The 16,551-nt window shown below is 43.4% G+C and overlaps 1 protein-coding gene across 1 annotated transcript in view; it reads right to left on the bottom strand.

Annotated features, from left to right (window-relative positions):
- Positions 1–11,803: 11,803 nt before the first annotated feature.
- The window catches only part of LOC134359249 (C-type lectin Cal-like), a 28,872-nt gene continuing 24,124 nt past the window's right edge, over positions 11,804–16,551 (bottom strand). The window contains exons 2-5 of the mRNA XM_063072212.1: positions 15,889–15,943; positions 14,123–14,268; positions 12,676–12,816; positions 11,804–11,926 (exon numbers count right to left, since the gene is read on the bottom strand). Coding sequence (XP_062928282.1) covers positions 11,804–11,926; positions 12,676–12,816; positions 14,123–14,268; positions 15,889–15,943 — 465 coding nt within the window. The remainder of the gene's footprint in view (positions 11,927–12,675; positions 12,817–14,122; positions 14,269–15,888; positions 15,944–16,551) is intronic.

Raw genomic sequence — 16,551 nt, 5'->3', positions numbered from 1 at the left:
TACTTTCTGACATCTCCCACAAAGCCTTTCTTGACCAACAGAACAATACCGGTGGCTCAGGACCCTGCAATTTCTGGACTAGCCTCTCACAAACTTCATTTGAATGTCCTGCCAAGCACTGGGGATTTATCTACCTTAATTTGCCTCAAGGCAGCAGATATTTCCTCGTCTGTAATCCAGATATAGTCCATAACTCACTGCTGTTTTGCCTCAGTTCTATAGACTCGGTGTCCCTCTCCTAAGTAAATACATGTTAAAAGCATTCATTTGAGATCTCCTCCTTCACTTTTGGCTCTATGCATATATGACCACACTGATATTCAAGAGGACCAATTCTGTCCCTTGCTATCCTTTTGTTCTAGGTATACCTGTAGAAGTCCTTGTGATTCTCCTTCACCTTGTCTGCCAAAGCATCCTCATGCCATCTTTTAACCCTACTGATTTCTCTCTTAACTGTTCTCTTGCTTTTCTTAAACTCTCAAACACTTCATTTGTTCCTTGTTCCTTCTATGTGCCTCCTTTTTTTATTGACCAAGGCCTCAAAATCTCCAACAACCAAGCTTCCTTAAACCTGTTAGACCTGCCATTTATTCTAACTGGAATATATAAACTCTCTGGTCTCAAAGTTTCACTTTTGAAGGCCTCACACTTACCAAACATCAATTTGCTAAAAAAACAACCTGTCTCATTCCACACTTGCCAGATCCTTTCTTATGCTATCAATACTGGTCTTTCCCCAATTCAGAATCTCAGCTCGAGGACCAGTCTTATCCTTCGGCATAAATGACAAAAAAATAATCTTATGTAATTCAAATAACTGTTGCCATGGGAATCTTAGTGATGAAAAATGTGAAGGATGGAACATTTCCTAGTCCTCACAGGCATGGCAGGCTGACAAGTTATTGACCTGTGCTGGTTTACCAGAGTTAACCAGCAGAGAGCAAATAGACCTGAGAGTCCTTGTGCAGGGTTCTTTAAAGGTTAATTTGTAGTTTGAGTCTTTGACGGGGAAGGCAAATGCAATGTTAACATTCATTTCAAGAGGACTAGAAAATAAAAGTAAGGATGAGACTTTAAAGATTCAATGAGGCCTCACTTGGAGTATTGTCAGCAGGTCTGGGCCTTTTATCTTAGAAAGGATGTGCTGAAACTAAAGAAGGTTCAAAGGAGGGTTCTTGAAGATTATTCCAGGATTGAATGGCTTATCACATGAAAGAAATTGATGGCTCTGGGCCAGTATTTGGCGGAATTCAGAAGTATGAGGGGTGACCTTATTGAAAACTATTGAATACTGAAAAGCCCAGATAGAGTGGATGTGGAGAGGATGATTCCTATGGAAGGCGAGTTTAACATAAGAGGACACAGCCTCAGAATAGAGGGGCATCCTTTAGAATGGAGATTTGGAGGAATTTCTTTAGCCAGAGAGTGGTGAATCTGTGGATATCATTACCACAGGCAAATGTGGAGGTCAAGTCTTTATGTGTATTTAAGGCAGAGGTTGATGGATTCATGCAACACTCACAACATGCTGGAGGAACTCAGCAGGTCAGGCAGCATCCGTGGAAATGATCAGTCACGACGAAGAGTTCCATGGATGCTGCCCATCCTGCTGAATTCCTCCAGCGTGTTGTGAGTGTTGCCTTAGCCCCAGCATCTGCAGAGTATTTTGTGTTGATGGATTCATGATTGGTCAGGACATGAAGGAACACAGGGAGAAGGCAGGATTGGGACTGAGAGGAAACTTTGGATCAGAAATGAAGAATGGTGGAACAGAAATGATGGGTCAAATGGCCTAATTCTGCTCCAATATCTTATGGTCTTATGTATGAGAAGTCCCGACTAGACGTTGCAATTTTGTTCATGCTCACTTTCATTCCTGACTGCAACTCATTTGTGGCTCTGTCCATTGTTTCCATTGATACATTAATGTAAGTTGTGTTTAGTTCAGAGCCATTGTAAGATTTTAAGACATAGATCTTGTAAGATCCCATAAACTAAATATCCTCTCAATGCATCATTAAACTCATTACCAAACTGATAATATTCAGACAAGCTCTTCAATTCAGCCACATATACTGAAATACACTCCATGACCTTTGATTCTGTTTATGAAACTGATCAACAATAGTTTTGGTTCTAAACATTACTACATTACTTTCAAAATATCACCAAAACTCATTTTGCTGGTTTGGTTGGAGCAGTGAAACTTCTAAGCAAACTGTATGCCTTTAAATTTAATGTACTCAGCAAAATTAGTGCTCACTTTTTATTCGCCTTTTCATTTGCTTTAAAATCCTGCTCAATGCGCTCAGTATACAAAATCCAGTTTCCCATTGTTCAATCAATTGTGTCCTTCTTTTCAATGTAGCCAGCTATTTCTTCTTGTTTTTATTGATATTATTGTCACCAAGTATACACTGTTTATGAAACCATGAACTTCTCCATTTTCTGCCTACTTTGTTAACTCGAATGTCTTTTCCCTTCTGAACAACATGCTCTGTGGGGTTTTTCTTTACGCGGCTGTTTCGCACTGTGCATTCTTTTTGCTAAAATATCTCACTACCTTTCAACAGGTAGGTAGTTGTCTCAGGTTCAATTAAAACTTTCTCATCACCTTTCAAAAACATTCAGAAATCTAACAACTTCGTAAGAGAGGGAGACAACGTTCAACTTTCCAATTAAATAGAACAATTTCAACAAATGCTGCTGATTCAGTCAGTACAGAAAAACTGTTGTCCTTCAGGCCAATGAGTTGAACATCTCACAGCAGATGAGATTTTCCTGCTGTAATGTGATGATGTAATCTGGGGAGATTTAAACAGGAAATGAATTGACTGGGTAAAGGAAAATCCCATTGAAAGTCAGGAGTGGAATACTCCAAATGATATTAGCACTGCCAAAATTCTTTGCAAGTTCAGCCAATTTTCAGACAGGCAATGTATGGTTGCAGTTGTGAAAGGAATTTCCAGGCCCAGTTTATCTTTCACCAGCCCAGTCAATGTTGTAAAATGTGTAACCAACCCACTAAATCCCTCTGTGTCCTCTCAACAGCCTTTGTGTCCCTTCTATGTACAGTGAACAGGATCTGACACACCAGGTGTGGCCAAAGAGAAAGAGTTAATTTTGCAAAGTCTGTACCACCTTCTCCTGAGTACAAAGGTGGGGAGGGAGAAACAGTGGGACAGGAAGGCTGCTGGAAACTGGACTCACATAGCAACAAACACACAGCTCAGGATGCAATTCTCTTTATTATTGGCTGAGAAACTAAATGCGTACAGTCACCACAGACAGTGAGAGCGGCTACAGAGAAATCAAGGCACTGAATCCACAGCTGGAAAGGATGAGTGGATGAATCAGGAGTCTTCCAAATTCAGTTATATTTGTAGGCACAGACATAGTATGAATGAGCGTGGCAATTAACATCAATCCACACACTGGGATCTAGAAAGAGAGAAAACGAATCCAAAATTTGCCTAGCTGTAGATCAGCAAAATATTGTAAATTTTTGAAATAAGTCTATAAGACATAGGAGCAGAATTAAGTCATTTGGCCCATCGAGTCTGCTCCACCATTCAATCATGGTTGATCCTTTTTTTCTACTTCCTCCTCAACCTCAGTTCCCGGCCTTCTCCCTGTAACATTTGATGCCATGTCCAATCAAGAATATATCAATCAATGTATTAAGTACACCCAATGACAGCTGCCTGTGGTAACAAGTTCTATAAATTCACTGCCCTCTGGCTAAAGATATTTCTCCACGTCTTTGTTTGAATAGATACCCCTCTATCCCGAAGCTGTACCCTCTTATCCTAGACTCACCCATTATGGGAAACATCCTTTCCACATCTACTCTGTCCAGGCTTTTCAACATTCGAAAGGCTTCAATGAGATCACCTCTCATCCTTCTAAATTCCAGTGAGTACAGACCCAGAGCCATCAAACGTTCCTCAGATGATAACTCCTTCATTCCTGGAATCATCCTTGTGAACCTCCTCTGAACCTTCAGTACATCTTTTCATTGATAAAGAGCCCAAAGCTGTTTATAATACCCATGGTGAGGCCTCACTGGTGCCTTATGTTACGTACCCCGTAACTGGGTTGCCAAACCAGCAGAAATGGATCACTCAGTTGGAGTCTGGATTACTAGAACTAAGAAAGTTGTATTAAAGAAACAAGCAACACAGTAATCGAAAGGATAATAAATGCAACAGTTCAGCAATGATAAACACACATGTGCACAGAATTAAGATAACAGCATCAATCAAGCTCTATCGTTGTCTAGGGGTAAATGACCAAATTTCAAAGTGACACAAAAGTTCAGTCCAATTTAGTTCAGTTCGCAGTAATCGTTGCCATGGCGATGGACAATGTGGGGGGAGAGAGAGAGAGAACGGGAACGACTGATCATTCAGACACGGCTTCCACTCACAGACCGGCGATATGGCTCACAAGCAGCTTTTGGGCAGGTCCTTGGTGATGTCACCTGAGGTCACCGACTGTGACCCCTCCTCCAGATGCGGTCGATCCTCTGCAGTGAACCCAGCACCCAAGCAAGGGCGGACACACACCGGGTTCCCGCTGATTGTACCTTTCCACCCTGTGCGTTGTCCAATACTTCCCACCGACTCGTGAGAGGCGCACCACTTCCAGGGTCTCGTTACCTCGGGTGTCGTGTGTGTTGCCTTAGCGAACCTGTCCCTTTTTATCCCCCTGCTGGGGTATCAGCTGTCCATCACTTCAAACAGTTCAGGGTTCAAAGGGGGAGCCGCTCCAGACAGCTCTCTCTCCCCCGTCCCTTCATTACACATTTCCAGACGCTGCTCCATTGTTCCTTATCTCTCCTTCCCCTGAGGACAGGTGGCAGACCACTTGCTGATGTCACTGATGCTAACCCAGGCCAGCAAACATCTTAATTTCATGTGTATTCTCGTCACACTTCCCCCCTTTAAGGATTTTTACCGGGATGTAAAAATTACAAACATGAATACATTATTTGATAGACGCACAAATATACATCCTCATCAGCTATTTGGCTAACACAGCGAGTTTGAAGTTGTCAACACCTTGACAGACAGTCATCACATTTTCTGTTCCTTTTATATGTGTTATTAATAATCCCTTAGACCAGGCTCCAACTCAGCAAACTTCATAGTGGCCAAAAACACTGATGAATTTCGATCAATGTAACCTCTCATTTGGTTTTGTCTCGGACCACAATAACAAGGGTCATCCCATTCCGACTCAGTTTTCTCTCGCAAGGGCTTAGTAGGAGGGGGATGGGTATTGACCGCAGAGTTATTGCAAAACTTCCTACAGTACCCCACCATCTCCAAAAGCCTTCTGAGGGCCCTCTTGTCTGTCAGGGTTGGGAGGTCAGCGATAGTCTGCACTGTAGCTTGCATCGCTGCCAGCTGCCCCTGTGTCACCACAATTCCCAGGTAAGTGACCCACGTGTGGCCGAATTCATTTTTTTCAAGGTTCACTATCAAGCTGGCTTCAGACAGCCGTATTAAATTGCCAATACACACCTCTGTGTTCATCAGCCCTTTAGTCACTGAATTACTCATTATATATGGCTTTGTTGTTTGCTAGGCTCACCTACTGTAACAGACATCACCCAACGTCCCAGTTCTTTGCATCGCCTCGGGACAATCAAACACACGGATGCGAGTCGTTTAATTACTTCTTCTAAAGATTCGCTTTGTTCGGGGATTAAGGGAGAGACCTTATCAGTAGACCTGGCCAAAACAATAGCCTTCTCCCATCTGATCAATCCCATACTAATCTTTTCAAAATGGTTTTTTCCTCTTATCAGGGGGCCCCTAGCTTCTTTGATTTCCACGCTAACACCGACTAGGTTTGTTAGCATATCAAAAGCCGGTGACCGTCTCAGTTCGCATCGGTCATGATCAATAACATTCTTCCCCCTGGGCAGCCGGTAAATCTCTTTCACGATTCCACCAACTGTTTCCTCCAGCACCGCAAAATGTCCACCGGGGGGGGGGTACCTCGTGGGCCATGTTAAAAACCTCATCCCCATAACTCTTTTGCACCACCCCCCACTCCTCATCTGCGGATACTGTACTTGATTTCCCTTTTTTTCTTAGCACTTCCTTCTCCACACAATAGCCTACTAGTTCCCTTGTTAAAGCTGTGTCAGAGAGAGCTGTCTCTGCCACAACCATCAGCCCCTCGTCTCGCTCCTGCGTCTGCACAAATTCTTTCCTGGCTACTGCTACGTCCGTCCCAGCTCCCTCACTACCTCTTGTCTCACTACACCCCGTCTCATACAAGGTTGGCAGAAACGTTTCAACTAAATTCACTATCACGGTCCCGTGATGAACCTGTGAGTCCATGGGCGGGGCCTCAATGCTGGCAGGCTGACCTGTCAATCTCACGACTGGGAACACGATTCCTCCGGCGCTGTCATTACCGAGCAAGACTTCCACGCCTTTCATCGGTAATTCGGACCTCACCCCGATCGTGACTAGTCCAGAGACCAGGTTGCTCCGTAAGTGTATCTGGTGCAAAGGGACTGACTCTGTCCCTTCCCCAACACCTTTGACCTCTACCTCCCCAGTCTGGGTCTCTGAGCTAAACTCTAATACACTCTTCAGTATTAGTGACTGACACGCTCCCGTGTCTCTCCAGATCCGCACTGGAACTGGTTTTAACCCCTCCTTCACTGACACCAGTCCGGCCGAGATAAACCTCTCACGCCCTTCCTGGACTTTTTCAGACCTGTCCTTCCCTAGCAGTTCGCTTAACAGCTCGATACAGCCATTCAACATTGCCGTTTTTCCTTTTCCCGTCTCCTTCTTTGGGGCAAAGCACCTGGACGCAAAGTGTCCGACTTTCCCACAATTATAACAGACGACCCCAGGAGACTTCCTACCAGACTGCTCCCGGTCTACCTTATCCTTTTCACTAGTCCCCGGCTTACTTTCTGACTTTTCCGGCGGACTCTCCCCGCCGTCCTGACTACCCTTCTGGTAGCCTTTACTCGGGGCAAACTTCATTTTATGCGTCAATGCATACTCATCCGCTATCTTAGCAGTTGCGGCTAACGTGGCTGCCTCTTTCTCATCGAGGTAGGGTCTCATACCCTCAGGGACACAATCTTTAAACTGCTCAATCAGGATCAGTTGTAGCAGTCTGTCATAATCCCCCTCTACCCACTTCGAGGCACACCAACGCTCACAATATGTCTGCATCTCACGGGCAAACTCCAAATACGTGCGGTCCCACTGCTTCCTCGCATTCCGGAACCTCTGCCGGTATGCCTCCGGGACCAACTCATAAATCCTGAGGATGACCTCTTTCACCACCTCATACCTCTGGGCATCTTCCACGGACAAAGCGGAGTAAGCTTCTTGGGCTTTCCCTTTCAGTACACTCTGAAGTAACACAGCCCACTTATCCCTCGGCCATTCCTGACTTATAGCCACGTTTTCGAAGTGGAGAAAGTACCGATCCACGTCGGTATCGTCAAATGGGGGAACCAGCCTAACCTCCTGGGTCGCCCGGAACCCTCCACCTTGGTTCGGCACGAGCCCCTGCTCGGCCCTTATCTTTAACTTCTCCAGCTCAAATTCCCTTTCCCTCTGTTTCCCTCTCTCTTCTCGCTCCCATTCCCTCTCTTTCTCTTCTCTCTCCAACTGTCTCTCTCTCTTCGTGTTCTAACTGCCGTACCCAGAACTCGTGCTCGAGTCTCAGTTTTTCAAGCTGTACCTGTACCGCGTCTCCAGCAGGTTTTTCAATAGACACCACCCCCAGCTCACCTTGGGGAAACACACCTTTAGATACATAGTGCTCTACAATAGCTCTGTGTATCTCCTCTCTCCTCATTGTCGACTTCACCTTAGCAAGATTCAACCGTTTGGCCACAGCTATCAATTTCGATTTCCTGGCATCCTCTAATGCCTCCAAGGTCGGCGCCTTTATAAATTCCTCAACCTCCATTTCTGCTGTTTGTCTTTTCTTTCTTTCGGGAATTTTAACCCAATCAATTTACTCCGTCCCAAATTTAGCGTTCAAAATCGCGGACGAGAACCCCACTTATGTTACGTACCCCGTAACTGGGTTGCCAAACCAGCAGAAATGGATCACTCAGTTGGAGTCTGGATTACTAGAACTAAGAAAGTTGTATTAAAGAAACAAGCAACACAGTAATCGAAAGGATAATAAATGCAACAGTTTAGCAATGATAAACACACATGTGCACAGAATTAAGATAACAGCATCAATCAAACTCTATCGTTGTCTAGGGGTAAATGACCAAATTTCAAAGTGACACAAAAGTTCAGTCCAATTTAGTTCAGTTCGCAGTAATCGCTGCCATGGCGATGGACAATGTGGGGGGAGAGAGAGAGAGAATGGGAACGACTGATCATTCAGACACGGCTTCACTCACAGACCGGCGATATGGCTCACAAGCAGCTTTTGGGCAGGTCCTTGGTGATGTCACCTGAGGTCACCGACTGTGACCCCTCCTCCAGATGCGGTCGATCCTCTGCAGTGAACCCAGCACCCAAGCAAGGGCGGACACACACCGGGTTCCCACTGATTGTACCTTTCCACCCTGTGTGTTGTCCGGTACTTCCCACCGACTCGTGAGAGGCGCACCGCTTCCAGGGTCTCGTTACCTCGGGTGTCGTGTGTGTTGCCTTAGCGAACCTGTCCCTTTTTATCCCCCTGCTGGGGTATCAGCTGTCCATCACTTCAAACAGTTCAGGGTTCAAAGGGGGAGCTGCTTCAGACAGCTCTCTCTCCCCCGTCCCATCATTGCACATCTCCAGACGCTGCTCCATTGTTCCTTATCTCTCCTTCCCCTGAGGGCAGGTGGCAGAGCACTTGCTGATGTCACTGATGCTAACCCAGGCCAGCAAACATCTTAATTTTATGTGTATTCTCATCACACTTATAAAACCTCAGCATCGCATCCCTGCTCTTGACTTCCAGACCTCCTGAAATGAATACTTATTTTGCATTTGCCTTCCTCGCCACCGACTCAACCTGCAAGTTAACCTTTAAGGTGATCTGCAAAAGGACTCACAAGTCGCTTAGCATCTCAGAGTTTTGGATTTTCTCCTTGTTTAGAAAATAGTCTACACATTTAATTCTTCCACCAAAGTGCATGACAATGCATTTTCCAACAGTGTGGTTCATTTGCCGATTTCTTGCCCATACAACTAATTTGTCTACGTCCTGTTGCATCCTATCTGTTTCCTCAGCATTACCTGCCCCTCCACTAATCTTTGTGTCATCTGCAAACTTGACAACAAAGCCATCTATTCCATTATCTAAATCATTGTTATACAGCATAAAAAGAAGCAATCTGAACACTGACCCCTGCAGACACCACTAGTCACTGGCAGCCAACTGGAGGAGCATTCTTTTATTCCCGCTTGCTGCCTTCTACCAATCCGCCAATGCTCTAACCATGCTAGTAACTTTTCTGTAATTCTCCAGACTCTTAACTTAGTAAGTTGCCTCATGTGTGGCACCTTATCAAATGCCTTCTGAAAGTCCAAATAAACAACATCCACTGCATCCCCTTCATCTATCCTACTTCCTACTTGTAATCTCCTCTAAGAATTCCACCAGGCTCATCAGGCAAGAATTTCCTTCAGGGGAACCATACTGACTTTGTCCTATTTTCTTCCGTATCACCAAGTACTCCATAACCTCAGCCTTAACAATTGACTCCAATATCTTCCCATCACCAAGGTCAAGCTAACTCGTCTATAATTTTCTTTCTGCTACCTTCCTCCTTTCTTAAAGAGTGGAGTGACATTTGCAATTTTCCAGTCCTCTGGAATCATGCCAGAGTCCAATGATTCTTGAAAAATCATTCCTAATGCCTTAACAATCTCTACCACGATCTCTTTCAGAATACTAGGGTGCTATTCATCTAGCCTGGGTGTCTTATGTATCTTTAGGTCTTTCAGCGTTTTAAGCACCTTCTCCCTTGTAATAGTTACTGCACTCACTTTTCTTCCCTCTGACCCTTCACACTTGGCACACTGCTCGTGTCTTCCACAGCGAAGACTGATTCAAATTACTTATTTAGTTCATCTGCCATCTCCTTGTCCCGCATTATAATTTCTCCAGTCCCATTTTCTAAGTCTTAAATTCCCTCCCAACTCTCTTTTAATTTTTATTGACTTGAAAAAGCTATTTCTATCCCCTTTGATATTGATTGCTCACATGCCTTCATGTTTCACGTCTTGCCTCCTATAATTTTTAGTTGCTCTCTGTAAGTTTGAAAACTCTCCTAATCCTCTATCTTCTCTTTAATTTTTGTTTTGTTATATGTCTTCTCTTTTGATTTTACATTCACTTTGACTGTCCTTGTCAGCTACGGTTATACTGTTTTGCCATTTGAGATTTAAAAAAAAATCTGGAATATGTCTATCCTGCACCTACTTCACAACCATTTTGTGATCACAGCCTCCGAAGGTTTTCTTTACTTTAAGGTCCGTAATCGCCCCCAGTTCATTACATAACACAGAATCCTGTTTTGCTGATCCTCTAGTAGGCTCAATGACAAACTGCTTAAGAAGCCATCTCAAAGGCATTCAACCAATTCACTCTCTTGAAATCCATTAGCAACCTGATTTTCCCAATCAACTGCATATTAAAATCTCCCATGACTATCATAACATTTTCCCTATGATACGCCATTTTTATTGTCTGTTGCAATCTGTAGTCCACATCACAGCTACTGTTTGGAGTCCTGTATATAACCTCCATCAGGGTCTGAAGGAAATGCTGGAAATCCTGGACAAGTCAGTTGGTCAGGCAGCAGGTGTGGAGAGAGAAACAGGAAGGTCATTAATGGAAACATTATCTCTATTTCATTCTCCACAAATGCTGCCTCATCTGCTGAGTGTTTCACACATTTTCTGTTTTCTGTTTAGTCTGTATGTTTCATCATTTTGAGTCAGTGTGTGTGAACCATGAATTTTCCCTATCTTGATCCATGAGTTTGCCTTGTAAATGAAGGGAGTCACTTCCTGATGTTAACCATGTGCAGTCGGAGTGTGTGTTGCTGAAACCTGACATCTCACAATATTCACTGGGGGTTTGGACTGTTCCAGACCCATATGGCTGGGGTCTCCCTGGGCTGGATCTCACTGTGTGAACTGGACAGCATGACTCTCCCATCAGAGATAAACCAAACCCTCACTGTTTCATGGAACTCAGACAAAGGGAGCGGAGGCTGGAATCTCTGGAGACAGAAGTTCTGTGACAGGTTTTATTAAGTCTTCAGTGGACTGGATGGTTCACTGTACCACATGGAGTTATGCAGAAGATAAACAATATGTTTCTGCTTTCATACTCAATTAAGTCAGAATTTTTGCTTCATTTTTATGAACTTCTTTAACTGCAGTGTCACACTATGGGTTCCACCAATGCTGATGTTACAATCATTGTGTGGTCCTCCATCTGCAAGGTTAACTCAGCTGATCCTGACTAAGGGCTTTCAGTGTGAAATATTAACTCTGTTCCTCTCTCCATAGATGCTGCCTGACCTGCTGAGTGCTTCGTTAAATTGCTGGTTTCATCTCAGATTACCAGCATTTTCTGTTTTTCATTCCTCCTCATACACTGTCTGTTCTCTCGACCCCTGCATTACATCCCATTTATCCTCCTCTAACTGCTGGGCAATGAGTCCAGTTCTGTCGAGCACTGGACTCATGGGGTTGGTTCAGTCCCTCTGTGTAAAGGCAAGCATATTGTGACAATGTCCTGTTGAATGCCATGTCAAAAATCAAAGAAAGCAAAATATATAACAGTGTCACCACTTACTGTTATAGTTAGCAAAAACACAGTGTCGATTTCGATCATAATGCACAGGTCTTCCCTCATCCCAGTTCATGTAACAGCTTGGAGATTGATCAATCCATCTGAAATTCCCATTCTGTGTGGTATAAATCAGTGATTATTTCTGTAGAAATGCTGAGTAATCTGTCACTTAATGGTAGAGAGGAGCTGGACCTGAGTCAGAGTGAGACCAGAATGCAAACAGCCAGAACAAATGGTGCAATGAATGAGATTGTAAATGACGGACTGTCAGGGTCGGGGAAACTCATGGAAGTAAGAGAATCCATGGAAGTAAAGAAACTGGATCTGAGAGTGAAGGTCAGGGAAGAGGAATAATGACAACTTGGATAATGAGGGGAGAGATAGTCACTGAACATAAACACAAATTCTGATCTCTCAAAGAAAGATGGTGAAACAATTGAGAAAGGACTAAGTGACACTGGTCAAACCAGAATTTATTGTCCTTCCCTGATCATCCTCTGACCATTTCGGAGGGCTGGTGAGAGTCACACATCGATGGATCTCTGGAGTCACAGTGAGGCCAGACTGGGGAAGGATGGCAGATTCCTCAGCCTGTAGAACAACAGTGAACTGGATGAGTTTTTACAACAGTCTGGTGGTTTCAAAGTCACCATTACTGATGGTTACTATTTTCTTCCAGATTTACTGCATTTTATTTACTTTGATCCAAAATTCCATGGCTGTTGATATGGGACTCAATCTTGTGTCTCTGGATCATTGAGATACACCCAGAAATAACCTTTTCACTGCCGCAGTCATGTTACTCTGCAGGACGTCAGGTATAATTCTAACTGTGGTGGCAATGTAATGTCATTGCTAATTTACCTTGCTTGAGTCCTTCAGGCCAATCCAAACATATTGATTGTTCTTGTTCACCTTATGCACCACCTTTGAAATGATGTTGTTGTGTTCATATGAGGTCACAGAAGCCAGGTGTCCGTAATGTTTCTCTCTGTTGCAAGAAAACTTTAAACAAAATATATAATTTATGGGTTGATGAGAATCAGCATTTTTCAGCCTCTCACAGGCCCTCAGTAAATTGTCCAACCTGATTTTGGAAATTTTGAAACTTTGTTCATAAGACATGGAGTTCAAATTCTTCAGATTCTTTGGTGTCAAAACCAGCTCTGTGTTAACTCTGAGATGTGGAGTTTCCCCTTTGCTGCTTTTTACTTTAGATGAATGATATTGATGTGATCGTACAAGGGATGATTAGTTAGTTTGCAGGTGATACTAAAACAGAGGATGTTGCAGACAGTGGAGAAGATTTGGAAAAATTACAACAGGATCTTGATCAGCTTTATCTCTGGACTGAGTATTTGCAAATGGCTGTCAGATCAGATAAACATCAGGCATTGCCTCTGTTGGAGATCAAACCAGGATAGAACTTACACCGAGAGTGTTTTGTCCTGGAGTGTTATGGAACAGAGTGACAGTACATACTTTGCTGAAAGCAACATTACAACCAGGTAGAATGGTGAACCAGGGGATTGGCACACTGGCTTTCATCATACCAGACACCGAGACGTTGCGTTGAAGTAATTGGTGAGGACACACTTGAAGTGTTGTGTACAGTTTTGGTTGCACTGTTATAGGAAAGAAGTTATTAAAGTAGAAAGAGTGCAGAAAAGAGTGCCGAGGCTCGAGGGTCTGAGTTAAAAGGAGAGATTGTGTAAACTAGGACTTTATTCCCTGAAAATTTAGGAGATTGATGGGTGACTTGGTAGAGGTATGTAAGATCATGGAGGCATAGAGAAGGTGAAATCATATGGTCTTTGTCTCAGGGAGGAGGTGCTAAAAACAAGGGGGGGATCATTTTATGATCAGAAGAAACAGAGGTAAAGAGGATATATCAGGGGTAAATTATTCATACAAAGAGTGCTGTGCCTTGGATTGGAATGAGTGCCAGAAATAGTGGATTGAGATGGGCACATTTGCATAATTCTAAAGCCGTCTAGATAAGTACTTCGCTTAGAGGGCTGTTGGTCAAAGGTGGGCAGATGGGACTGGCTGATTGGGCAGTAATGTCAGTGTGGATGAGTTGGGGTGAAGTGTCCATTTCCATGCGATATGACCTAAATCTGCAATATCTCACCCATTGATCCAACTGATAGAAACTGGAGCCTACAGATTCAGTGAAAGACACCCTGGAACACGGGGACTCATCGCCGACAATTCAACCAGAGGCTGTGCTCTGAGGTCATGGGAATGAACCAGCATAGACCAATAGTCATCAGATCTCCAAGATCAGTCACTGCTTTCTGGGACTTACCTCAGCATCTTTCCACGTTTTCAAGGTTGTGAAACAATGGTAACAGGATCTAGTAGGCTGATATACAAACCAGCCGATCTCACAAGGTCCTCTGGTTATTTCTCCAGACCGCAGAGTCTCCTCCACTTCCAAGGAACTGTTCTTCCCTTTCATTTAAAATGGAATTAAGAGTTAAACCAAGTGAAATAATTGAAGCACCATTCTTAGATAGTGACAATATCAGAAACTTGAGGGAGCTGTAGAAGTTGTCCAATGGTCTTTGCCCACAGCATGGTGTCAGAGAGCTGAGGGATTTCTATCGGGGCACCCTTATTCTTGTTTACAATGGGGTCAGGGACTAAACCTGGCAGCTACAGGTCACAGTAAGACGTTGGTGGTGGGGAAATGGTCAGAAATGGTTCTGAGAGAGGAAAAGAAATGGTATTTGGAGTTTGGCAGTTTATTCAAGGACAGCATGGTTTGTTAAAAAACATAATTGTATCTGATGAACAATTAACCCTATGGAGTCCATAATCAATGTATCTGCCAGGAGAGAACAGTATATGAGGAAAATAAGATTTTTACAAAATGCTTGAGAAAGGACATCATGGCTGCTTCAATAGAAGAGTAAATGTTGTTAGATACTCAAGAAACAACTTTATATATCTGCAGTTTTATTTAATGAAGAAGGTGATGGGTGTGGGAACTGTCTTCCTGATTGGATGTAGAGGGAGAAACCCTCATCACATTAAACAGAACTTCGACATTGAGATGTATTATTGAGAAACTGTGACCAGCTGTGCTATGGACACGGTGGTGTGAGATGGGTTATGCAGACTTTCCATCGACACCAACGCAATGAGCCAAGGGGTCTCCCTCTCAGCCATAAATTTTCTTTGACTCTGTGAGTGTGGATCGATGGCACACTGTCTCCATGGTGAGTGTGTACTTCCTCAATTACAGAGACAGAAATACACACTCCATACGGGGCTCACTCAAACTGTTTCACCAACTGCAGTTCATAATCTCACTGGCTTTGACGATATTCTCCATCTGCCACATTTTTGCCTGCTTGTGGAAGGATTTATTATATTTGGAGTTACAGAGCAGAATTAGCCCTTTTAGCTTAGCAACCCCCAACTACCCCCAATTTAATCCTAACCCAGCCACAGGACAACTTACAATGACCTATTAACCTACTAACCAGTACATCTTTGGACTGTGGGAGGAAACTGGAGCATCCAGAGAAAACCCACGCAATCCATGGGGAGGATGTACAAACTCCTGACAATGGACACCATGATTGAACTCAATCTCTAATGCCCTGAGTCATAACAGTGTCATGCTAACTACAATGATACCCAATTGGAATAAATGAATATTTTGAGAGCAACTTTTACAAATAGAACTTATTTCATTAAAGCTGACCCAAGGAACCAAAATTTTAATGAGAAATACATGGGACAGGCAAAATATTTTGTTATTCCTCACCCCCATTGGTATCAAGTACACAATATTCAGAGCATTGGACCTGTGCCTGCAGAACCTTCTATTCACATCTCCTGGATTCCTCATATATAGTCACAGCCCTATATTTCCTATCCCTGACTCATCTTCCATCTCAATAGCTCAGAGATGAATATAAAAGGACAAGAGACAATTCCGACCACATCCTGAAAAGTCCCAATGCCCACAAATTCCCATATCCCACAGTCCCAACACAGTGCCTGGGCATTCATTCCTCACAACAATATATTTATAAAGCTCCTAGAATCAATGGACCTTACCGGCCACATCACTGACAAGCAGTGTGGTCACCAGCATCATGTTTCTTCCCTCGATCTTGAAACACAAGAAAATAATTCATCATTAGTGTCAATTTTCCCAGTGAAAGCGGGGATATCCTGCTACCATTCCCACCTCTCTCTGCCAACCGTCTGTGTTGATTATATTTCCACTCCTGATATATCCCTATATATGTGTAGTTCGAAGATCTGGGCGTCTTCAAGAATCATTGAAATCAAACCCTACTGGCTGGACTCACCTGCATAAAAAATCTGCCAACCAATCATTGATTGACAGAGTTGAACAAGATGTATGGATACCACAGAAATGTCTTGTGAGCTCCAAGTGTGACTGTAGAATGTTGTTCTGTAACTGCACATTGAGAAATGGAGGCTTCAGAAAGCATTTATGATTCCATAATGTTGTTATGATATCAGAATTCAAAAAACATTATCAACGAGAACAATTAGGGTGTAATTTTCAGGTTAAATTTCAAAATCTACAGATTATGTACACAGACCACGTCAGTCATTCAAATACTTGATCTGTTCAGTTTCCCCTCCATTGCCCATCGTGGGAAAATCTTTCTCCATCACCGACTCTGGAAAGTTTGCAATCCATTTGTAAGGATCAGCTTCAATTTAGAGTCATGGTCTCTGTCTAAT

This window comes from Mobula hypostoma, chromosome 20, assembly GCF_963921235.1.
Source record: "Mobula hypostoma chromosome 20, sMobHyp1.1, whole genome shotgun sequence".
Classification (NCBI taxonomy): Eukaryota; Metazoa; Chordata; class Chondrichthyes; order Myliobatiformes; family Myliobatidae; genus Mobula; species Mobula hypostoma.
Note: the sequence above shows the minus strand (reverse complement) of the source record. Positions and strands in the feature narration are given on the sequence as shown.